The 25,931-nt window shown below is 43.6% G+C and overlaps 1 protein-coding gene across 3 annotated transcripts; it reads left to right on the forward strand.

Annotated features, from left to right (window-relative positions):
• Positions 1 to 227: 227 nt before the first annotated feature.
• TMEM198 (transmembrane protein 198) lies at positions 228 to 25,931 on the forward strand. 3 transcript variants are annotated; one of them, XM_075317125.1, is made up of 5 exons: positions 228 to 574; positions 3,313 to 3,548; positions 7,721 to 8,296; positions 19,902 to 20,098; positions 20,871 to 25,931. In XM_075317125.1, exons 2-5 carry the CDS (start codon positions 3,386 to 3,388, stop codon positions 21,012 to 21,014), a joined length of 1,080 nt encoding a protein of 359 aa, XP_075173240.1. In that variant the 5' UTR covers positions 228 to 574; positions 3,313 to 3,385; the 3' UTR covers positions 21,015 to 25,931. The 3 variants fall into 3 exon arrangements, with proteins under 3 accessions (XP_075173240.1, XP_075173242.1, XP_075173241.1); XM_075317127.1 differs by lacking the exon at positions 228 to 574 and adding an exon at positions 613 to 787; XM_075317126.1 differs by lacking the exon at positions 228 to 574 and adding an exon at positions 798 to 894.

Consider the following 25,931-nt stretch of genomic DNA (forward strand, 5'->3'; position numbering starts at 1 on the left):
GATAACCTGGGGTAAGAGAGGGCATTGGCTGCCAGAATAACCGGGGGTAAGAGAGGGCATCAGCTGCCAGGATAACCTGGGGTAAGAGAGGGCATCAGGTGCCAGGATAACCAGGGGTAAGAGTGGGCATCAGCTGCCAGGATAACCTGGGGTAAGAGAGGGCAGAGACTTGATAAGAGACCAAAGCAGAGCAAAGGGAAGGCAGGAGGTGTGAGAGGCAGAGACAGCAGACACAGGGAGGGAGGGGGAAGGGAGGGAGCAGGAGGGAGGTCTCTATTCACAAAGCCCCTCCAACCGCAGATGGAGAAGGAAGGAGAGAATAGAGATGGGGACAAAGAGAGGAAGAGAGTGATGGAGGAGAGAGGGCACAGCCTCATCCGCACCAGGACCAGGGGATGCCAGGCATGGAGCAGACAATGTGCCAGAGACTGCAGGGAGAGCAGTGACAGCCACTGACAGTGCAGCCCCTCCTCAGAGACCCCTCCTGGCTGCAGAGCACAGGCTGCATCACATCAATAGGATGAGAAGAGACCGCCAGAGACTGCTGCAGGGACCAGTGACAGCTGCCATCATGGTGAGTCTCCAGGACGCCTCCCACGGATGTGACTCACCCCACCCCACTATCCCACCTGCCCCCTGCTATCACTAATCCAATCATTGCAAACCACCCCCTGGCAGTGCCCACACCATGATGTGCCAGCTGGGACAGAGCCTGGGAGGCAAAAGGTTAAACCCCCCTGAGGTGCAGAGAAGCTGATGCCATGCCTGGGAATGGTGATCACAGAGGGTGAGGGCTGCGAAGAGAGGAGGCCTCTGTCATCTCTGCGGCTCAGCCACAGCCACCCTGTATCCACACCGAGCCACAGGGAGGACAGAGACAATGCCGAGGAGCAGGTGCAGCAGGGTCAGGAGAGGGGATATACCTGCTGGATACGTCATGTGTGTGTGATACAGAGCTGTGTACATCATATATGTATAATGTCTGATACAGAGCTGTATACATGTAACATCATATATGTGTAGTGTCTGATATAGAGCTGTATACATGTAACATCATATATGTGTGTGTGTGTGTGTGTGTGTGTGTGTGTGTGTGTGTGTGTGTGTGTGTGATACAGAGCTGTGTACATCATATATGTATAATGTCTGATACAGAGCTGTATACATGTAACATCATATATGTGTGTGTGTGTGTGATACAGAGCTGTGTACATCCTATATGTATAATGTCTGATACAGAGCTGTATACATGTAACATCATATATGTGTGTGTGTGTGTGTGTGTGTGTGTGTGTGTGTGTGTGTGTGTGTGTGTGTGTGTGTGTGTGTGTGTGATACAGAGCTGTGTACATCATATATGTATAATGTCTGATACAGAGCTGTATACATGTAACATCATATATGTGTGTGTGTGTGTGTGTGTGTGTGATACAGAGCTGTATACATGTAACATCGTGTGTGTGTGTGTGTGTGTGTGTGTGTGTGTGATACAGAGCTGTGTACATGATATGTGTATAATGTCTGATACAGAGCTGTATACATGTAACATCATATGTGTATAGCGTTTGATATAGAGATGTATACATGTAACACCATATGTGTAGTGTCTAATATAGAGCTGTATACATGTAGCATCCTATATATGTGTAGCATTTGATATAGAGTTGTATACACGTAACATCAAATGTGTGTAGTGAGTGATATAGAGCTGTATACATGTAGCATCATATATATGTAGTGTCTGATATAGAGCTGTATACATGTAGCATCATATATATGTAGTGTCTGATATAGAGCTGTATACATGTAGCATCATATATATATGTAGCATTTGATATAGAGCTGTATACATGTAACATCATATGTGTGTGTGATACAGAGCTGTGCATATTGTTGCATATATCTACAGTGTCTGATACAGCAGGGGTGTATACTCACAGCACAGGCAGAAGGGGATGAGCTCAGATTATGATTTTGCAATGGCCGATTGTTTACTGTGCTGTGTTTGTAAAATGTGAGGATTCCACAAGACGTTTGTTTACAATATAAAGAGTCTGCAATATGTCATACAATGTATCTATTATCTGCATCATCTCAATATCTATCATTTATTTATCTATCCATCTATCCCTCTATCCATCTATCTATCTATCCCTCTATCTATCTATCCCTTTATCTATCTATCTATCTATCTATCTATCTATCTATCTATCCATCTATCCCTCTATCCATCTATCTATCTATCCCTCTATCTATCCCTTTATCTATCTATCTATCTATCTATCTATCTATCCCTCTATCCATCTATCTATCTATCCCTCTATCTTGTTGCAATGTGATAGATTACATCTCACAGGGAGTGGGTGATGGGCAAGGAGTGACACAATGGATGATGAGCCTGGGGGTCACATTATGGGTGAGGGGCTCAGAAGTCATCAGCGGAGTTTTGTATTCATCAGCAGGGATAGGCTTGGGTCTGCATCCTGTGTGATGTATATACTGATATCATACAACCGTATATACAGCGGAGGGTTGGCAGCATGGAGCTGGGTTATCTGTGTGCGGTGCCAGGGCAGTTCACAGCTGTGCCCCTCACAAGAGGCTTTCTGGCCATCACATCATAGGAGGCTTTAAGTGTAATCCTGGGAAGGAGGAGCAGAGACCACAGAGGAAGCCATAAATGTCGGGCATTAGAATGGGCTGGATCCATCTGAGACCCTTTAGTGGGACCAGTGGCGTGGCTAGGGGGCTGGCTGGGGGTGTGTGTGATGCCAGTGGGTGTTGGGGGCCCCTATAAGACACTATGCCATGGCCAGGCTACGTATATATCAGGGCTAATGCAGTGAATGGAGTCTTGTGAAATCCTACCGTGATGACTGTGTTGTGATGTAGCAGAGCTGTATTTGTAAAGTATCCATTTATTTTGGCCATAATGAGAACTTGACGCAGAGAATTTGCAGATTGGCTGAGTGATATATAGGATCTGATTAAAAAACAAACACAAAAAGGAACAATGTAAAATAAATAGAATGCACAAGGTAATCTACATTGTGTCTAGATTGATACAATCACATTGCAGGGCTTTTGCATTGGTGCAATTATTTGACAAATGAGTACAATTGATAAAAATGCAATCGCTTTATCCTTCCGGCCGGTGATAACAGTATGATTGAGCCTCTTTACACCCCAAACATCTGCAGCTTCCTGTTCCTGGAAATCATGTCTGATATAGGCTCATCCTGACTGCTCTCATTGTGCGCACACTGATCTATGGAATCTTAACCCTTACCTTGCTGTGCTAATATCTTCTAGGAAAAGTGACATGGAACCGACTACTTTAATGCAGAGAAGGCGCTGAGGACTTCCAGGTTCACCAATTCAAGAAATGACCGCCACTATGCAAGCCTTTCACTTTAAGCAGTTTGCCCCCGAGCCGGGCCAGGACTGGCCTCCCCCCTGTGAGCAGGAGATAGAGCGGAGGTACCAGGTCGTCCCTTCTGTTGTCTGCGCTATGTGCTGCCTTTTTGGAATCATTTACTGTTTTTTTGGTAAGTGACGTGACCCGTGGAAGTTTTTTAGAGGGCTCTTACCCCCTAAATATGGGTACCACGCACCTGCATAGTGTGCAAATGTATCATACTGAAATGTGGAGATATCTGACCTAATATAGTGATTTCGCTATTAGCATGAAATGGCTGATAACATGGAACAATAGAAGATAATCAACCACACTAACAGTATGGATAAAGACAGATTTTGTTTTAATATTTAAAGGCTTCTCCCCTCCCCCAAAAACACAGGTTATTCCCTATACAGCGGCATGCAAAAGTTTAGACACCCCTGGTCAAAATTACTGTTATTGGTAACAGTTAAGCAAGTTGAAGATGAAATGATCTCTAAAAATCATAAAGTTAAAGATGACACATTTCCTTTGTATTTTAGACAAAAAAAAATATATTTTCATGTTTTACATTTTCAAATTAACCAAAAATAACAATGGGCCGATGCCAATTTTGGGCACCCTGCATGATTAGTACCTAGTAGCGCCCCGTTTTGGCAGGTATCACAGCTTGGAAACGCTTTTTGGAGCAGCCAAGAGTGTTTAAATTCTTGTTTGAGGGATTTTCATCCATTCTTCCTTGGAGACGTCTTCCAGTTCTGTGAGATTCCTGGCTCGTCTTGCATGCACTACTCTTCCTTGGAGAAATCCTCCAGTTCTGTGAGATTCCTGGCTCATCTTGCATGCACTTCTCTTCCTTGGAGACGTCATCCAGTTCTGTGAGATTCCTGGTCGTGTTGCATGCACTGCTCTTCATTTGAGAAATCTTCCAGTTCTGTGAGATTCCTGCTTGTCTTGCATGCACTGTTCTTCCTTGGAGAAATCTTCCAGTTCTGTGAGATTTGTGGCTCGTCTTGCATGCACTTTTCTTCCTTGGAGAAATCTTCTAGTTCTGTGAGATTCCTGGCTCGTCTTGCATGCACTGCTCTTCCTTGGAGAAATCTTCTAGTTCTGTGAGATTCCTGGCTCGTCTTGCATGCACTGCTCTTCCTTGGAGAAATCTTCCAGTTCTGTGAGATTCCTGGCTTGTCTTGCATGCACTGCTCTTCCTTGGAGAAGTCTTCCAGTTCTGTGAGATTCCTGGCTTGTCTTGCATGCACTGCTCTTCCTTGGAGAAATCTTCCAGTTCTGTGAGATTCCTGCTTGTCTTGCATGCACTGCTCTTCCTTGGAGAAATCTTCCAGTTCTGTGAGATTCCTGCTTGTCTTGCATGCACTGCTCTTCCTCGGAGATGTCTTCCAGTTCTGTGAGATTCCTGGCTCATCCTGCATGCACTGCTCTTCCTTGGAGACATCTTCCAGTTCTGTGAGATTCCTGGCTCGTCCTGCATGCACTGCTCTTCCTTGGAGACATCTTCCAGTGCTGTGAGATTTCTGGCTCATTTTGGATGCACTGCTCTTCCTTGGAGATGCCTTCCAGTTCTGTGAGATTCCTGGCTCGTCTTGCATGCACTGCTCTTCATTGGAGAAATCTTCCAGTTCTGTGAGATTCCTGGCTCGTCCTGCATGCACTGTTCTTCCTTGGAGAAATCTTCCAGTTCTGTGAGATTCCTGGCTCGTCTTGCATGCACTGCTCTTCCTTGGAGAAGTCTTCCAGTTCTGTGAGATTCTTGGCTCGTCTTGTATGTACTTCTCTTCCTTGGAGAAATCTTCCAGTTCTGTAAGATTCCTGGCTCGTCTTGCATGCACTTCTCTTCCTTGGAGATGTCTTCTAGTTGCTTATCTGTTCACAATAACAGTAATTTTAACTAGGGGTGCCTAAACTTTTGCATGCCACTGCACATAGTGGCTCTGAATCCCCCAGAACAAGTTGGAGGATCTTTCCACAGTCCTATAGACAATGAATGGAGAAGAAGTTGAGCATGATCACCTCTGCTCCATTCAAGACAGGGCTTCAGAGCCTAATTTTGGGGGTTCCTGAGCCCCAGCAATCAGCAAGTCATCCCCATTGTGTAAACTGTCAAGTACCTCGATGTTTGCATTGGTAGCCCCTTACAACAGAGACCTGGGGGTCAGTCAGTGTTGTCATTGGGGGTCTAGAAAGATAAAGCAAGGATAATAAAAAAAAACAAAACAGGGACGACGTTGACTTCGACAGTCACATGGTGATGAAATGGTTGGTCGATACTTGTGCACCAGTTCAGGAGGTGGTGGTTGGTGCAGTTTCTGATTTTATGGACGTTCAGTTTAATAACTACATAGTTAAATCTTCTGCAACATTACAATATATTTTGTTTCAATTCGTCAGTATTTTCAAGGTCTTCTGGTTCTCAGTGAACGGATACATTTTTGTGCACATTCAGAGGCTGCAGCACTGCCCCGAGCATCCCCAGATTACACACGCTTATTAGCGCGTATTAGCCGAGGTTCACACACAGTTTTTAGGATAATTTTAGAGTGGATTTGCTCCATAATCCGCTTCAAAAACCTTTTCAAATACCCTTAAGGCTGTGTGCCCACGCTGCGGAAAATGCGCGGATTTTGCCGCGGATTTCTCGCGGAAAAGCCGCGGATTTCCCGAAAATCTGCAGCACAGCTACTCCCCAGCCATTTCTATGGCATTTGGGAAATGCTGTGTCCACGCTGCGGATTTTTCCACAGCGGAAATCATGCGGATTTTCGTCCGGAAAAATCTGCAACATGTCAATTATTGTTGCGGATTTTCTTCCGGATTTTGGCTTTAAAATTGGAAAAAAAAAAAATCCACCCCAAAATCCGCATCAAAGCCGCGGCAATTCCGCAGCAAGTCCGCACCTATGAAAAGGTGCGGATTTTGCGGGAAAGCTGCGGATTTTGATGCAGAAAAATCCGCAGATACATTCTCCCGTGGACACATAGCCTTAAACTTCCCTTTCCTGTTCATACAGTTGGTCTTTGAGAGGTTTTTTTCCCGTCAAGGGTTTTGAAAACATTGCTGCAGATAAAAAGAAGTGGCACGGCTTTTCTTTAAGGCAGATTCCTCTAGATATGCAAAATATGGGAAAAACTACACACAAAAAAAAGAAAAAAAACAAACACAAAACAGATTTCTAAACTGAATTGCAAAATGAGAGAATTGAAAAAAAAAAAAAAAAAAAAGTTCTGCCCAAACAATTGCAGTAAAATCACAAATACAGGCAGCACTCGCTCCTTCCAGCTCAGACGCTCCACCGCTGCTCCTGTCTTTGTGCTGTGCTGCAGCCAATCACTGAGCTATGTTCATGTAGGCGGCACTGAACTGGTTGGTTGCAGCATCGATGTGCATTAACATGATGTCACCACTGCAGCCAATCACTAAGCTCAATGGATATGCTGACGTACCCGGCACTGAATGGAGAGATTGGTAGCAGCGTTGATGTGCACTGTTAACATGTCACCGCTGCAGACAATCACTGAGCTCAATGGCTCTACTCATGTATACAGCACTAAACTGAGGGATAGGTTGCAGCGTTGATGTGCACAGTTAACATGATGTCACCACTGCAGCCAATCACTGAGCTCAATGGCTCTGCTCATGTACATGGCACCAAACTGAGGGATTGGTTGCAGCGTTGAAGTGCACTTTTAATATGATGTCACTACTGCAGCCAATCATTGAGCTCAGCAGCTCTGCTTGTGGAAGTGGACTGAACTGAAGTAGTTGCAGTGTTGATGTGCATTGTTAACATGAAGTCACCACTGCAGCCAATCACTGAGCTCATTGGCTCTGCTCATGTACGCGGCACTGAACTGAAGGATTGGTTGCAGTGTTGATGTACACTTTTAATATGATGTCACCACTGCAGCCAATGATTGAGCTCAGCAAGTCTGCTCATGTAATCAGCACTGAACTGAGTGATTGGTTGCAGCGTTAATGTTCGGTGTTACATCCATGGATTATAAGTTGGCTTTTGTTATTTTACATGACCACAGTTGTGTGAGGACCTTTTTAAAAGTGGAAAACCCCTTTAAACGCTGTATAGCAGTGCATTCTGGGAGACTGGTGGTATACATCTAGCCTGCACCCCACGCACAGACTGAGCCGGCAGGGGACACAGGCACTTTGCAGGTTATGTACCCCGAGAGCTAACAGTAAGTCAGCGGAGCGCAGCTCTGGAGGTGACTGGAGTATAACGCATTGCTTGTAGGCTGGGGCAGTGAGATGCAGATCTGATCATCGCCTCCTTATTTCCCATCTCTCCAGGTTACCGCTGCTTCAAGGCCGTGATGTTCCTGACGGGTCTCATGTTTGGCTCGGTGGTCATCTTCATGCTCTGCTACAAGGAGCGGGTCCTGGACACGCAGCTGAGTGTGGAGGCCAGTGTGGGCATCGGCCTTGGCATCGGGGTCCTGTGTGGCCTGGTCACCATGCTGGTGAGGAGCGTGGGACTCTTCATGGTGGGCTTACTGCTCGGACTGCTGCTAGCCATCGCCTCGCTGATCGTCATGGAGCAGTTCTACCACCCGCGCACGGTCTGGGTGCCGGTGGCGCTGCTTCTCGGGATTGGGATGCTGTTTGCAGTGCTGACCTTACAGTGGCAGCGCTTCTTCACCACGCTCTCCACTGCCGTCTTTGGCAGCGCCATCATGACAGTGACTGTGGATTACTTCATCGAGCTCTTTCTGCTGGTGCAGTACGTGTACCAGCGCATGAAGGTGGACCCTCCGCAGCCCGTGTGCTGGTACAGCTGGGTGATCCTCGGCATCTGGCCAGTGCTGAGCTTACTGGGAGTCCTGGTCCAGTGGAAAGTTACAGCTGAGGGCTACTCACACACAGAAGGTAGGTGCAGAAAAGGGAAAGTCAGAAAATGATCAATTGTTCATCAAATGTTTATGCTTCATGTATTTTTAAGAATTTTGGATTTTTTAAATTGAACATATCACTATATATAATATAAGAATCCTGAATCTTACGACAGCTATGTATAAATAACACAGGATCCACCAATCCCGATAGGTGATGTCACAGCTCACCTCCTCCTGTACAATGAATGATAATATCTCTATATACAGTAGATAACACAGGATCCACCATTCACAATAGGTGATATCACAGCTCAGCCCCTCCCCCTCCTATACAATGACTGATAACACCTTTATTATATACAGTAGATAATACAGGATCCACCATTCACAATAGGTGATGTCACAGCTCACCCCTCTCCCCCTCGTGTACAATGACTGATAACACCTCTATATACAGCAGATAACCCAGGATCCACCATTCACAATAGGCAATGTCACAGCTCACCTCCTCCTGTACAATGACTGCTAACACCTCTACATACAGTAGATGACACAGGATCCACCATTCACAATAGGTGATCTCACAGCTCACCTCCTCCTGTACAATGACTGCTAACACCTCTACATACAGTAGATAACACAGGATCCACCATTCACAATAGGTGATGTCACAGCTCACCTCCTCCTGTACAATGACTGCTAACACCTCTACATACAGTAGATAACACAGGATCCACCATTCACAATAGGTGATCTCACAGCTCACCTCCTCCTGTACAATGACTGAAAACACCTCTATGTACAGTTGATAACACAGGATCCACCATTCACAGTAGGTGATGTCACAGCTCACCTCCTCCTGTAAAATGACTGAAAACACCTCTATGTATAGTAGATAACACAGGATCCACCATTCACAATAGATGATGTCACAGCTCACCTCCTCCTGTACAATGACTGAAAACACCTCTATGTATAGTAGATAACACAGGATCCACCATTCACAGTAGGTGATGTCACAGCTCACCTCCTCCTGTAAAATGACTGAAAACACCTCTATGTACAGTTGATAACACAGGATCCACCATTCACAATAGATGATGTCACAGCTCACCTCCTCCTGTACAATGACTGAAAACACCTCTATGTACAGTTGATAACACAGGATCCACCATTCACAGTAGGTGATGTCACAGCTCACCTCCTCCTGTACAATGACTGATAACACCTCTATATACAGTAGATGTCACAGCTCATCTCCTATCTTTGAGACAGATAAAAGGAAAACCAGCTCACCTGTGAAAGTGCACGGGATATAAAAACCTCAAAGGATCCAACAAAGATGATCTGACTCTATAAAATGCTTACTTTATTTTTTCCATTAAAAATATAATAAAGAGAGAATAAAAGAGGTAGCCATATTGTGGAGCGGCCGCCCCTCTTACTCTCTCATTGTTATATTTTTAATGGAGATAATAAAGTAAGCATTTTATAGTGTCAGAACATCTTCTTTTTCCCCTCCTATCCTTCCATGCACTATGTCCTCTGTACAGGTCAGAGCACGCCCTCCAGACTATTGCTGTGTATGGTCTGTACAGCTGATATAACCCGTGTCTGGGATTGCTGGTAACAGCAGTGCAGGCAACATGGCCGCCATCTGGAATTATGCCAAAGAAACTAAATAAAAATATATTGGGAAAAAAAGAAAAACATTAGAAAATAAACATTCATCAGTATCTGGTTGTAATAAGTGAAAATTGTGCAGATGTGGGCGTGGTTTATATGACATCATCAGATGTGGGTGTGGTTTATATGACATAATCAGATGTGGGCGTGGTTTATATGACATCATCAGATGTGGGTGTGTTTTTCTTTTTTACACCACCAGATGTGGGTGTGATTAATTATATGAAATCAACAGATGTGGGTGTGGTTTATATGACATAATCAGATGTGGGTGTGGTTTATATGACATAATCAGATGTGGGTGTGGTTTGTATGACATAATCAGATGTGGGTGTGGTTTGTATGATATCATCAGATGTGGGTGGGGTGTCTCTAACATCACCCTATGTAGGTGTGGTTTATATGACATCACCCTATGTAGGTGTGGTTTATATGACATCACCCTATGTAGGTGTGGTTTATATGACATCATCAGATGTGGGTGTGGTGTCTCTGACATCACCCTATGTAGGTGCGGTTTATATGACATCACCCTATGTAGGTGTGGTTAATATGACATCACCCTATGTAGGTGTGGTTTATATGACATCACCCTATGTAGGTGTGGTTAATATGACATCACCCTATGTAGGTGTGGTTTATATGACATCACCCTATGTAGGTGTGGTTAATATGACATCACCCTATGTAGGTGTGGTTTATATGACATCACCCTATGTAGGTGTGGTTTATATGACATCACCCTATGTAGGTGTGGTTTATATGACTTCAGATGTGGGTGTGGATTATATGACATCATCAGGTGTGGGTGTGGTTTATATGACATCAGATGTGGATGTGGTGTTTCTGACATCACCCTATGTAGGTGTGGTTTATATGACATCACCCTATGTAGGTGTGGTTTATATGACATCACCCTATGTAGGTGTGGTTTATATGACATCACCCTATGTAGGTGTGGTTTATATGACATCACCCTATGTAGGTGTGGTTTATATGACATCACCCTATGTAGGTGTGGTTTATATGACATCACCAGATGTGGGTGGGGTTTATATGACATCACCCTATGTAGGTGTGGTTTATATGACATCACCCCATGTAGGTGTGGTTTATATGACATCACAAGCTGTGGGTGTGGTTTATATGACATCACAAGCTGTGGGTGTGGTTTATATGACATCAGATGTGGGTGTGGTTTTTGGTATCTAATTCAATACATTCATTTGCCGTTTACGTTTTGACTTTGGATTAAATGCTGGTGTATCACATGACCACCTGATGATCATGTCACATAGTCACGCTGTTCTTTGTTCACTATTATAAACTCTCCGGACAGATACAATTCTGCAGTCACCTTTAGTGATTGAACATTTTCTGTCTACGGCTCCTATACAGAGCTATATGTCTGCATGGTAACAGACTACAAGCAAACCTTGTGCAGTCTGATTCTGTTGCCAGTCTAGGCCTAGCAATATAACTGCGAGCTCAGGCTACATAACTCCGCACGGGAGCTGTGTACATAAAACGACAGATTTATAGTTACTATTTGCAGCTGATTTATTTAAGCAGGGTTAAAATTAAAGTTCGGATTCACCCTTCAAATGGGTTTTACTGTTAGGTTCCCATTAATTGAACAAAAAAATGTCTCTCCACGTGTGTACATAGCATTAGATCTTTAATATAAAAACATTCCTGGCTGCAATCGTGCGTCTGGCCGTGAAGTGGGCTCCATGAATCAGCTGACAGATTCCCTTTAAATGCATTTATTTATGGCTCAAAATTATTTTTGCAATTGGGATCCATTAAAATATGTTGCACCGTTTGCCTTCTCTGTCCTCTGTGCTTCACTATTGTTTGCTGCAAAATGAGGTAACTGGAAATCCATAAGTGAGCTCAGTGTTACTATCTGATGGGGAGTTTATAGTTATTGTATCTGTCATTTTCTGAGCTCCTCTCACCTGATCTATGACCACAGACCACATCAAAGCGGAAGGAGCAGGGAAAATAACAGCTCATAAAAGAGTAATGTGGCAACATTTCTAATGAATAGTGTTATGTAAATAAAAAAAAAAAGTTCCCAAAGCTGCTATGCTAACAATTCAGGTGTATAGAAAACGCCAATTAAATGATCGTTCCCATAGGAAACATGCACAAGAAATTCTAGATTCTAATGCACAATGCAAAAAAACCATCATTTTTGTGTTTTTTTTTGCTGCAATGTAAATTGTAATTAATTAATTAGTAGAAATGCAATTAACTAGCAATCAACGGCGTGTAATAAATCAGTATCACACCCGGGAGGGGGCTTCAGTAACAGTAATGCAATCTGCCTTGTTCATTATACAAATAGGACTTAAAGTGGTGATTGCTTTTATCCAGTGCTGCTATAGCGCCACCATCAGGCCATTTATATGTAAAACAGCAGGATAAGTACAAACAGGTGCATCACAATAAATTAGAATATCATCAAAAAGTTAATTTATTTCAGTAATTCAATACAAAATGGGAAACACATATTATATAGAGTCATTACACACAGAGGGATCTATTTCACGTGTTTAATATATATTATATAGAGTCATTACACACAGAGGGATCTATTTCACGTGTTTAATATATATTATATAGAGTCCTTACACACAGAGGGATCTATTTCACGTGTTTAATATATATTATATAGAGTCATTACACACAGAGGGATCTATTTCACGTGTTTATTATATATTATATAGAGTCATTACACATAGAGGGATCTATTCCTATATATTATATAGAGTCATTACACACAGAGGGATCTATTCCTATATATTATATAGAGTCATTACACACAAAGGGATCTATTCCTATATATTATAGAGAGTCATTACACACAGTGGGATCTATTTCAAGTGTTTATTATATATTATATAGAGTCATTACACACAGAGGGATCTATTCCTATATATTATATAGAGTCATTACACACAGAGGGATCTATTTCTATATATTATATAGAGTGATTACACACAGAGGGATCTATTCCTATATATTATATAGAGTCATTACACACAGTGGGATCTATTTCATGTGTTTATTATATATTATATAGAGTCATTACACACAGAGGGATCTATTCTTATATATTATATAGAGTCATTACACACACACAGAGGGATCTATTTCACGTGTTTATTATATATTATATAGAGTCATTACACATAGAGGGATCTATTCCTATATATTATATAGAGTCATTACACACAGAGGGATCTATTCCTATATATTATATAGAGTCATTACACACAAAGGGATCTATTCCTATATATTATAGAGAGTCATTACACACAGTGGGATCTATTTCAAGTGTTTATTATATATTATATAGAGTCATTACACACAGAGGGATCTATTCCTATATATTATATAGAGTCATTACACACAGAGGGATCTATTTCTATATATTAAATAGAGTCATTACACACAGAGGGATCTATTCCTATATATTATATAGAGTCATTACACACAGTGGGATCTATTTCATGTGTTTATTATATATTATATAGAGTCATTACACACAGAGGGATCTATTTCTATCTAATATATAAAGCTGAATGTGTGTATGTATGTCCGGGATTGGCATCTGCACCGTCGCAGCTACAGCCACAAAATTTTGCACACTCACACTTCTGGACCCCGAGAGCGTCATAGGCTATGTTTTGGAGGGAAATTTTAACCCCGCGCTTTACAGTTATTCATCAAAAAACCTGCCTCCATTAAAGCGAATGGAGCTGGGAGCCACAGTGCAGCCACAACTTCAGAAGAATGCGCAGCCACGCCCTTATATGGAATGTTGGCATGTTACAATGCAGCCTGGGAAAGAGACAGACCGGGAAAGAGGCAGACACAGACAGGGTAAGAAACAGACATAGACAGGGTAAGAGACAGACACAAAGAGACAGATACAGACAAAGAGACAGACTGACAGGGAAAGAGACAGACAGGGAAAGATAGACAGGTTAAAAGACAGACACAGACAGGTAAAGAGACAGACACAGACAAAGAGACAGAGACAGACACAGGGAAACAGAGGGAAAGAGACTGACAGGGTAAGAGACAGACAAAGACAGGTAAAGAGACAGACACAGGGAAAGAGACAGAGGGAAAGAGACAGACAGGGAAAGAGACAGACAGGGAAAGCAAGGGAAAGAGACAGACAGGGAAAGAGACAGACAGGGAAAGGGACAGAGATAGATAGACAGACAGGAAAAGAGATAGATAGACAGACAGGGAAAGAGATTGAGACAGACGGAGACAGAGACAGTCAGAGACAGACAGGGAAAGAGACAAACAGACAAAGAGATAGAGAGAGAGACAGAGAGATATATACAGAGGGGGAGACAGACAGAGAATGGGAAAGAAACAGAGAGACAGTTACTATCCCGGGAATGTTAATACATTCTATTTTGTTAACAACAGTTATTAACCCGGGCGAAGCCGGGTAGTACAGCTATCCTATATATTATATAGAGTCTTTACACACAGAGGGATCTATTTCTATATATTATATAGAGTCATTACACGCAGAGGGATCTATTTCACGTGTATTATAATATCTTAATAAGAATCCTACCTCAGATTTTATTACCCAGAAGTCCAAATCCCCTTCCACGGCCACTTACAACCCGCTGTCTATTTGCAGTTGCCACTAGGGGGAGCACATTGTTTATAGTTATACATAGCACTCAATAATAAACAAGTATACAGACGGCTCTTGAGCTCCCTCTAGTGGTGGCTGCAGGGAGGGAGATTTCTTTCATGTTGATTTCTGTCTATACAGGGGATTTTGAGCTCTGCATAAGGAAAGCCGTGTTCTGATCACTTTAATGATATATTTAAAAGATGAATCAGGAAAATTTTGGACCTAATATTGACACTTTTAATGTATTAGACCCCTGTAAGCTAACAGAAATATTTCTTTTAGTTTTCCTTCTGTCATATTTGTCTACAGTAAATAGGGGTAACTGTGGCACAAGATAAGGATCCACTTGACCTCCAGGAATATTTTGCTAATCTAATACATGGATTGTATTGGATCTATTATTAAATAGGAAACATTAATTTTCAATCACAATGGCCCTTTAATTGCGCTACCAACCCTATAATTGGTTAAACTACTGAAGGGGTGTGGCTTATTCAGAAGGCGGGGCTAAAAAGAGACTTCCTGCATTGCACCAGTTCCTGCTGCAGTCCAGTGACTTAAGTGAAGGCTTCTGCCCTTTATTTGTAAGCAGTTCTTCTTTGTTTGGTGGCTTGTGACTATCCATCTGCCTCTTGATTACATTCCAGAGGTTTTCAATGGGGTTCAGGTCTGGAGATTGGGCTGACCCTGACAGGGTTTGGATGTGGTGGTCCTTCATCCACACATTGATTGACCTAGCTGTGGTGCATTGTCCTGCTGGAAAAAAACAGTTCTCAGAGTTGGGGAACATTGCCTGAGCAAAGGGAAGCAACTGTTTTTCCAGGATAAGCTTGTACGCGGCTTGATTCATATGTCCTTCACAAAGTTTAATGTTCCTGTAATGTGCCTATAATTCTCAGTTTTATTATTATATACAATATGTGATATAAACCAATCTGGTATAAATCGGGTGTATTTCATATAGGATTATATATGTACAGTTGGTATAAGTGATACGCCTTCTTGTATATAGTGATACAGACTGTGCTGGTATAAGCAGAGTACCTCCTGTATATAATTATATACAGTTGAAACCAGAAGTTTCCATCCACGCCAGAATAATGACAGAGAGAGAGAATGTTTTCAGGCATTTTTCTTCCTTTCTGCACAGTGACGTTTCCTCCAGGTCATTAGTATTTGGTGGCATTGCCCTTACACTGTGTGACTTTGGGGAAATGTTTTGGATCCTTCCAGAAGCTTCTCACAATAGTTGGTGGAATTTGGACCGATTCCTCCTGACAGATCTGGTGTAGCTGAGCCATGTTTGTAGGTCGTCGCTCACAGCAGCCTTTTCAGCTTTGCCCATACATTTTCAATAGGCTGGAAATCAGGGCTTTGTGATGGCCACTCCAAAACATTGACTTTGTTCTCCTTAAGCCACTTTGTAACCAGTTTGGCAGTAGCTTCGGGTCATTGTCCATTTGGAAGAGCTATTTCCACCCAAGCTTTAAGTTCCTGGCTGATGTCTTGAGATGTTTCTTCAGTATTGACACATAATCTTCTTTCCTCATGATGCCATCTATTTGCAAAGTGCACCAATCCGTCCTGCAACAAAACAACCCCCACAACATGATGCTGCACCCCCATGTGTCACAGTTAGGATGGTGTTCTTAGGCTTCAAAGTTTCTCCCTTTTTCCTCCAAATGTAACGATGGTCAATATGGCCAAACAGTTACATTTTTAGTTTCGTCAGACCACAGGATGTCTCCAAAAATTAAGCTCTTTGTTCCTGTGTGCATTTGCAAACATTAATCTGGCTTTTTTATGTTTCTTTTGGAGTAATGGCTTCTTCCTGGCAGAGTGACCTTTCTGTCCATGTTGATACAGTACTTGCTTCATTGTGGATAATGACACAATCTTACCAGCTTCCGCCAGCATCTTCACAAGGTCTTTTTCTTTTGTTCTTGGGTTGATATGCACATGTCTGACCAAAGCACGTTCATCTCTGGTGCACAGAACCCGTCTCCTTCCTGAGCAGTATGATGGCTGGACATCCCCATCTTGTTTGTACTTGCGTATAATTATTTGCACAGATGAACAAGGCACCTTCAGGTATCTGGAAATTGCACCCAAGGATGAACCAGACTTGTGCAAGTCCACAATTCTCTTCCTGTTATCTTGGCTGATTTCTTTTGACTTTCCAATGATACTACACAAAGAATCCGTGTGTTTCAGGTGTGCATTAAAATACATCCACAGGTGCGTCTCTAATTAACTCAGATGTTGCCAATAAACCTATCAGAAGCTTCCAAAGACATGACATCATCATATGGGCGGTCCCATATTGTTTAAAGGCACAGTACTCTTATGCCTGCTTTACACGCTTCAATAAATCTTTCAATCCGTCGTCGGGGTCAAGTTGTAAGTGACGCACATCCGGCATCGTTCGTGACGTATTTGCGTGTGACACCTACGTGCAATCAAGATTGAACGAAAATACGGTGATCGCATACACGTCGTTTATTCCTCATACATTGGACGTTTTGTTGTATGAACCTAGTCAATTGTAACGTGTGACATCCCTCATACGATTTCGGTGTCTGATGCTATGTGCGCAGGTGTGCGCTCTGCACCGCAGCTTAAAAAACGTCTGCTTCAGAGCGCAGCTGAAAAGCTGCGTTCTGAAGCGCCTCACAATGTCTGTCATTCACTAATTTCTGTCAGTCCGTCACTATCTCTGTCCCTCTCTCTCTGTCCATGTCAGTCTATCCCTCTTACCCCCTCTCTCATACTCACCGATCTCCGATCCCCGGCGCGGCGCTGCACGGCATTCACACTGCTCCGGCGGCTTTTACTGTTTTGAAAAAGCCGGCCGCCCATTAAACAATCTCGTATTCCCTGCTTTCCCCGCCCACCGGCGCCTATGATTGGTTACAGTGAGACATGCCCCCACGCTGAGTGACAGGTGTCACACTGCACCCAATCACAGCAGCCGGTGGGCGTGTCTATACTGTGCAGTGAAATAAATAATTAAATAATTAAAAAAAACGGCGTGCGGTCCCCCCCAATTTTAAAACCAGCCAGATAAAGCCATACGGCTGAAGGCTGGTATTCTCAGGATGGGGAGCTCCACGTTATGGGGAGCCCCCCAGCCTAACAATATCAGCTAACAGCCGCCCAGAATTGCCGCATACATTATATGCGACAGTTCTGGGACTGTACCCGGCTCTTCCCGATTTGCCCTGGTGCGTTGGCAAATCGGGGTAATAAGGAGTTATTGGCAGCCCATAGCTGCCAATAAGTCCTAGATTAATCATGTCAGGCATCTATGAGACACCTTCCATGATTAATCTGTAAATAACAGTAAATAAACACACACAACTGAAAAAATCCTTTATTAGAAATAAAAAACACAAACATATACCCTGGTTAACCACTTTAATCAGCCCCAAAAAGCCCTCCTTGTCCGGCGTAATCCAGGATGGTCCAGCGTCGCTTCCAGCGCTGCTGCATGGAGGTGACCGGAGCCGCAGCAGACACCGCCGCTCCGGTCACCTCCACACAGGTAATGAAGACAGCCGCGCGATCAGCTGCTGTCACTGAGGTTACCCGCTGTCACTGGATCCAGCGGTGGATGCAGCGGTGGCCGCGGGTAACCTCAGTGACAGCTCAGCTGATTGCGCGGCTGTCTTAATTTGCTGTGTGGAGGTGACCGGAGTGGCGGTGTATTCTGCAGCTCCGGTCACCTCCATGCAGCACAGCTGGACGCGACGCTGGACCATCCTGGAGTACGCCGGACAAGGAGGGCTTTTTGGGGCTGATTAAAGTGGTGAACCAGGGTATATGTGTGTGTTTTTTATTTATAATAAAGGATTTTTTTGGCTGTGTGTGTTTATTTACTGTAATTTACAGATTAATCATGGAAGGTATCTCGGGGAGACGCCTGACATGATTAATCTAGGACTTATTGGCAGCTATGGGCTGCCAATAACTCCTTATTACCCCGATTTGCCAACGCACCAGGGCAAATCGGGAAGAGCCGGGTACAGTCCCAGAACTGTCGCATCTAATGTATGCAGCAATTCTGGGCGGCTGTTGGCTGATATTGTTAGGCTGGGGGGCTCCCCATAACGTGGAGCTCCCCATCCTGAGAATACCAGCCTTCAGCCGTATGGCTTTATCTGGCTGGTTTTAAAATTGGGGGGGACTGCACGCCGTTTTTTTTAATTATTTAATTATTTATTTCACTGCACAGTATAGACACGCCCACCGGCTGCTGTGATTGGGTGCAGTGTGACACCTGTCACTCAGCGTGGGGGCGTGTCTCACTGTAACCAATCATAGGCGCCGGTGGGCGGGGAAAGCAGGGAATACGAGATTGTTTAATGAGCGGCCGGCTTTTTCAAAACAGTAAAAGCCGCCGGAGCAGTGTGAATGCCGTGCAGAGCCGGGGATCGGGGATCGGTGAGTATATGAGAGAGAGCTGCTCAATTCACTTACTCAGGAGTTTAGCGGTCACCGGTGAGTCTTCACTGGTGACCGCTAATCAGGATGCGACACAGACAGAGGCGCAGCATGACCATGAAGTCGGGTGAGGTTCACCCGAGTTCATTCTGACAGTGCGGCTCTGTCTGTGTCTGCTGTCATCTGCCATTCACCGCTGCTACATGGCTGTCTGTGTCTGCTGTCAGCGGCCATGTAGCAGAGCTGAATGGCAGATGACATAGTAAAAACGCATCCCTACACATTACACACGCTTGGCAAGTCAATAAATAAAAAAAAAAAAGGTGCCCAATGCATACGTCACAGAACACATGATCCAAAGGATCGCACACAAAATTGATCAATTTAACATAGACTACTAACGCACGTGTGACAGCAAATGAACGACCAACGTGCGATCTCATTCAATCGCATATGCGACCTGGGCGTGTCACATCGCATACGAGATCGCACACCTAATTGTAAGGTGTAAAGCTGGCTTTAGTGTATGTAAACTTTTGACTTTGCAAAAAGTAATAAAAATGCCTTAAACTCTCTCTCTCTCATTATTCTGGCATTTGGCAAATAGAAATAATTTTGGTTCCTAATTGGCCTAAAACAGGAAATGTTTATTCTGATTTCATGTCAGATAGTGAGAAAAACCTGCAGATGTGTCTTTATAGAGAGGGGATGGAAACTTCTCGTATATTCTGCATATAAGTATATATGTACAGCTGGTATAACCTGGGTATTTTCTGTATATTACATATATATGTACAGCTGATATTTTTCATTCTCACCTTCCCCACAGTTATCATCAGTCGGCAGCAGCGTAGAGTCCAACTTATGAAAATAAAGCAGAGAGAGGAACGTAAGGAGAAAAAGAAAAAGAAGAAGAGACCTCATCATCATCCTCACCCACAGCACAAAACCCCGCACCCACCCGAGCCAGCCTTCCGCAGGAAACCCACTCCTATTCGGCGATTTGATGGCGATGTGATCTCCCCAGTGAGTATTGGAAATGTATGTCTATGAAAGGGGACCTCTATCTACATCCATCTCCCAGCATGTGTCCAAAGTGTTTTTTAATCTCAATAAGTTAATTGGCCTGTTTTTTAGAGGATTTGGTGGGCTAGGGACTATGTTCTATAGATAACCCTTTTGAGAAGGGGTGTGATCAACGATTGTTAGGGATCAGAAGGCTCGGACTGGCCCACAGGTGGACACGAGAATACTCTGGTGGGCCCCTTTTCAGTAGTATGTCACTTACCCCCAACATAATCAGAAGTTGGTACAATACAATTGTTCACTATGTAGAGCTAAAGGAAGAATCTCATCATTAATTTTACAATTTTACAAACTACCCAGCATATTATTATATAGAGGCATAGATGAATTTCTGAATGTAATATTTCCATGTACTTGATCAGGGGGCCCTCAAAGTCAATGTTACTGGTGGGCCCCGGTTACCCAGTCTAGCACAGGGTCTGAGCATGAGATATGTTTCCTTGGTCCATGGTGTACTTGACCACGTAAAAACCTGATGTTCTCAGGAGGATCTAACATAACTCAATGGTTCATGAGGAGTAGGTTGCATGCTCCTTGACCAATTTTTCTCCCAGGAGTGACTGCTACCTCTGCACCTCCTATAGTTACATCTCTTCTTTGACCAATGAATTGATGCACCCTGCATGTGTTTGAGGACCACTCAATCATCCTTTTTTGGATATATTTGTTATTGGGAGATTCTCATTGCTATCCATATCTTATTTTTCTCCAGAGCTACATTCAGAGTTTTCGAGACCAACAGTCTGGTTCATCTCGGGGCCGGATGACCGGTGCTCACACGGTGGTGGATTTGGACTATGACTGCGGCTCCAGGGTACCATTAACTTCTGGAGCAGCAACGGCCGTACGAGTATAGCACAGAGGGAGAGGAGCAGAAATGAAGACCCGGGAGGAAAGGGAATCACAATGACACCCAGACATTGCGCTGTAACAACTCCAACACTGTGACAAGGAGAACCCATCAGAGTTACACGACATATTCCATTCCAGTGAGCGGACGCTTGCGGCAGACTCTTCGAACGCTGCGTACACTGTGTGATGACTCCCACCTACCTCTCTACAAACACCACACACATACACATTCCAACCTACCTCCCGGTGGTCCCACTTCAAGCTCTGATCTCTCCTTACATGGACCTCCATTACCTCTCCCCATGAGAACTGGATCTACCTGACGAAGGACCACAATGGGAATCCACCCAATCAACCTGCGTCTTACCCTGAGCCTGTACCAGTGTCGGCTAGTGGCCGTGTTTAAGACCAACCGGCCATGTTTTGTTGTTTTTTTATGGCTTTTTATCATGTGCAGATGTACGGACAAGGATTTATTGTGTATATTACCAGTTTCTTTAAATTATTAAAAAAATAATAATAATTTGTAAGATCCAGCGGGAGAGGTTCAAAAACATCAATTTCAGGAACAAAAGCCACAAGACTGATTTGGATGGTAAAAAAATAGAATTTTCTGAAGTTTTTCAATGGATGTTTTTATTATTATTGTTATGGGGCGCGGGTGGGTGGCAGAGTGAGCGGCTCATGTATGCTTCGGTATGGTAGGTCATGGCGCATGACGGACAGAAGGATGAAGACACAGCTGTCATCGTCACGGGTCTCCTACTTTTCCTTCCCATTTGTTCGGTAGATTTAACGAGCTTGTGGCCTCATTATGCAGTGCAACAATGTATCAACTTGTGGATTACGTCCAATGAGAGGACGGTTCTGTGCAATCCGACGTCAAATGTGAATGTTTGTGGCCTGATATAGTATCGGATGGTGGTCATTGGCAATTTTATCGTCGTGTCCATGTATTCTCTGTGTTATTCACCCTGGGAAGTCTTTTTTACTATGCTAACTGTCGCCCCCTACTGGGCGACATTGAAGTGATAACTGTTCTGAGCATATCCTAATGGTTGCCACTTCTTAAAGGGATTGTCCACCACTTGACAATTTATATTAATGGCCTTAGGGTTCTGTATATGTTAAAAAAAATCTATACCTACTTCTTGTACTGGTTCAGATCCTTCGTTCTTAGCCTGCCAGTCTCTAGACATAAGTGATATCACATGACCAGTTCAGTGGCTGCTGATTGGTCCTTCGCTCTTGGCCCACCAGTCTCTAGACATAAGTGATATCACATGACCAGTTCAGTGGGTGCTGATTGGTCCTTCGCTCTTGGCCCACCAGTCTCTAGACATAAGTGATATCACATGACCAGTTCAGTCGTCACTGATTGGTCGCAGCCTCCACAATTACGCCCTAGTGGAAAAATAGATGTCATTTAAGGTCGCCGGTGGGGGGATGCAATTGAGAATGTAGAAGCGTCCCCAGGCCTAGAGGTGTTTTTTTTAAATTTATACAGAACCTTGGCGCCATTAATAAAGGGTTGTCCAGTAGGTTCAATCCCTTTAACACTTAAACTGCTGCTCTGGTTAAATATGTAGAGTATGTTTACAGCGCTAACTGCTATACTGCCTCTTGTGGGCCAAAGAGGGAATGGAATTTGTGATGGAATTATTTTTTTTTTAAAACCTGCATCCCAGGTTCATTCTGTAACCTAACCCTTTCCTAAATTTTCAAGATTTCAAGATGCAATTTATCTAATTGGTATTACCAGGATATGCCTCATGCTAACATCAAAGGAAGTACAATAGGCCCCATGGACTTTTAGGTTGTATTGAGGAGTAATATGATAATGAGCAAAAAACCTTAGGGCGGCTTTGCACGTGCGATGTCGATGGGGTCAAATCGAAAGTGACGCACATCCGGCGTCGCAGTCGATATCGCAGCGTGTAAAACTTTTTTGATACGATGAACGAGCGCAAAAGCGTCGTTATCGTATCATCGCTGCAGCCTCCGACATTTCCATAATGCCGATGGTGCGACAGGTACGATGTAGTTCCTCGTTCCTGCGGCAGCGCACATCCCTGTGTATGAAGCCGCAGGAGCGAGGAACATCTCCTTACCTGCCTCCCGGCTGCAATGAGAAGGACGGAGGTGGGCGGGATGTTTACATCCTGCTCATCTCCACCCCTCCGCTTCAATTGGCCGCCTGCCGTGTGACGTCGCTGTGACGCCGCACGACCCGCCCCCCTAAGGAAGGAAGTGGGTCGCCGGCCAGAGGGACGTCGCACGGCAGGTATGTGCGTGTGAAGCTGCCGTAGCGATAATAATCGCTACGGCAGCTTTCACTAGATATCGCACGTGCGACGGGGGCGGGGACTATCGCTGCAGCATCGGTAACACATTGTTACCGATGTCGCAACGTGCAAAACCCGCCTTAGACTAGTACTAAGCCACTCTTTACACCCTAAATTTATTATATATATATATATATATATATATTTTTTTTTTTTTTACAAAAATCTGATTAATACGGCAGTAACTGATTGAGAAAAGCATCCAGACCTTCCTCTACCTGGTTGCTAAGGATTAGCCTGATGTTAGCAACCAGTCTGTCTCAAATCAATAGCAATCAGTCTGTCAAATGCCTATCAACCAATCTGTCTCAAATCCCTAGTTAGTTGCCAGTCTGTCTCAGATCAATAGCAACCAGTCTGTCAAATGCCTATCAACCAATCTGTCTCAAATCCCTCGTTAGTAACCAGTCTGTCTCAAATCCCTAGCAACTAGTCTGTGTATAAAAAAACAGACTCTGAAAACAGGTAGGAGATAAGCCATGACAATCTCCATCTCAGTTTGCATTATTAATCAGATTTTTTTCATCTAAATTTAGATGGAGAGGCTCTTAACCGTAAAGTTGACCATACACATTTATATGGACACACACATATGTACGGCCTTCAGCTCTCTTGTAACTTCTCATAGGTTCGCTCAACTTTGCCAGGCGCTCATGTTTTCAAGGGGGAAAAAAGATAAAGGCGCTTAAAAATATCTTTCCTAAGAAAACATCAGGATCAGACATTGAAAATCTTGCTTCTCTTCCATGACATCATCTGTCGGGGAAGAGTCGGGAAGTCGGCATATAAATCAGATGGTCTACTGGTTCCGCCGTAATCGGCGTGTTGAGCTGACTGTCATCCAATGTGTATGGGGGACTTTAACACCATACTTGCCAACCTGAAACTTTCAGGCTAGACTTCAGTGAATTTTTTTCCAAAGCCACACTATTTTGTGGCCCTCACCCACTCTTCGTTGCCCCCTCTATGAAAGAAACCTTCCGTGCCGGGCAGACATGCCAAATCTTCACGTAGTCTTTGTGGGTCTTCCCATTTTGCAGGAGCTTCTCAGATGTTCCAGAAAGTTGTCAAGAATGGGAATCAGTTAGATTAGGATCATGGGTTGAGGTTTTTCTTTGTAGGCACAAGGGTGTGAACATGAGCCAAAGAACAATGGATTTGAAACCTGACCATCTTTGGGATTTCTGGTCCTGGGATTGTCTATAGCAACCTCTAAGAGCACCTTCCCTTGTCATCATAGCATCAGTGGTGGTCCTTGGTCTGGGGACTTCTACTTTTTACTAGAAGACATTACATCTCCATGAACCAAATCCCATCAACGTAGCTTCCCCAGGTAAAGGCCATAGGGGGACAGTGCTTATTTAAGCATCAAAGACCCCTTTCACTGGTGTAACTTAAGACTCAAGAGCTCGAATGCAACTCTCCAACAGGGCCCTCAACTGTAAATGGTCTTTCATAATTGTGGTCCTCTCCTTTGGGCCAAACTGACCTTTTGGGCCCCTTTAAACTCCAAGGCCCAAGTGCAACTGCTAACCCTGGTTCCCCTTTAGATACGCCTCTGGCTCCTGTATTCTCATCTCATAGACCCCCACCCCATTAGTACTCTCTTTGGAAATATCTCAATAATATGTCTAAAATTGGGGAAAAAATGAAGTCCTGTAGAAACCGTGCATTTTATACATCTTACACACATTTTCTAAACATGTATATAAGGGATTCATGGCAACTTATACTATTCCACTATTTATGCATTGGTTGCTATGGGAAACACCAACCTTTTTAGTCTGCACTATTTTTTATACATGAGGCCAATGTGCCTTGTTACCCATAGCAACCAATCCAGTGTTGTTTAGAAAGTGAAAGTAAATCCCTCATTGGTCGGCGAGGTATTCGGCCCTTAGTTAGAATCCCATCGGTCTCGTCATCGCATATTTCTGCAGGGAAAATTCGCCAAAGTGCCCCCGTTATGGCGTTTATCTCATACGGCACAATCACAAACTTATTTTATATAGTAGATTAATATATTTCAGGGTTGAAGAAGAAAGGAAAATTTCAAGTGAAACCCGTTGCCTAAATCACAAAACCAGTCGCCATTTTGTACAATGAATCTGCATAGAGAACAGTTCGATCAGGGGGAGCCCTTTCATTTTGGAAAAAAAAAATAGGGATTTACCTTTTAAATAGAGTGGAAGTGGCTGGCGGCCATTTTGTGGGTGTTCATGAAATTACAGTAAATATGATAACAACGAATATCAGTCATAAAGCACCCTGGTTGTTTCTTAGGTCATTGATAGATAGTGATCTATCAGTGAGGCTTACAAAATGGCCGCCTCCACTGTGTGTCAGCAGCACCCTCAATGCCAGGGAAGAAGTGGATGTCACCGGCCTGATCGGCCGTGTAGCTGTGTCTGTGGATGAGAGGATTTTGACTTGCATGTGAGGAGGCGCTCGCTTCAGCTCCTTTGGGAGGGAGACATTTTCTTGTTTTAAAATATTTTTATCTGTGCCAAACCCCTCGTCTCTTGTAAATATGACCCGATTCTTCATTAAAGTAATTTATTTCAAGTCTTCAATAA

The sequence above is a fragment of the Anomaloglossus baeobatrachus genome, chromosome 7, assembly GCF_048569485.1.
Source record: "Anomaloglossus baeobatrachus isolate aAnoBae1 chromosome 7, aAnoBae1.hap1, whole genome shotgun sequence".
NCBI lineage: Eukaryota > Metazoa > Chordata > Amphibia > Anura > Aromobatidae > Anomaloglossus > Anomaloglossus baeobatrachus.

Bases quoted from the DNA above. Each gene is read 5' to 3' on its own strand.
- TMEM198 (XM_075317125.1), top strand. From the start codon at position 3,386: ATGACCGCCACTATGCAAGCCTTTCACTTTAAGCAGTTTGCCCCCGAG. The intron at 3,549-7,720 runs GTAAGTGACGTG...CCATCTCTCCAG, and splicing joins AATCATTTACTGTTTTTTTG to GTTACCGCTGCTTCAAGGCC. The intron at 20,099-20,870 runs GTGAGTATTGGA...ATTTTTCTCCAG, and splicing joins ATGGCGATGTGATCTCCCCA to AGCTACATTCAGAGTTTTCG.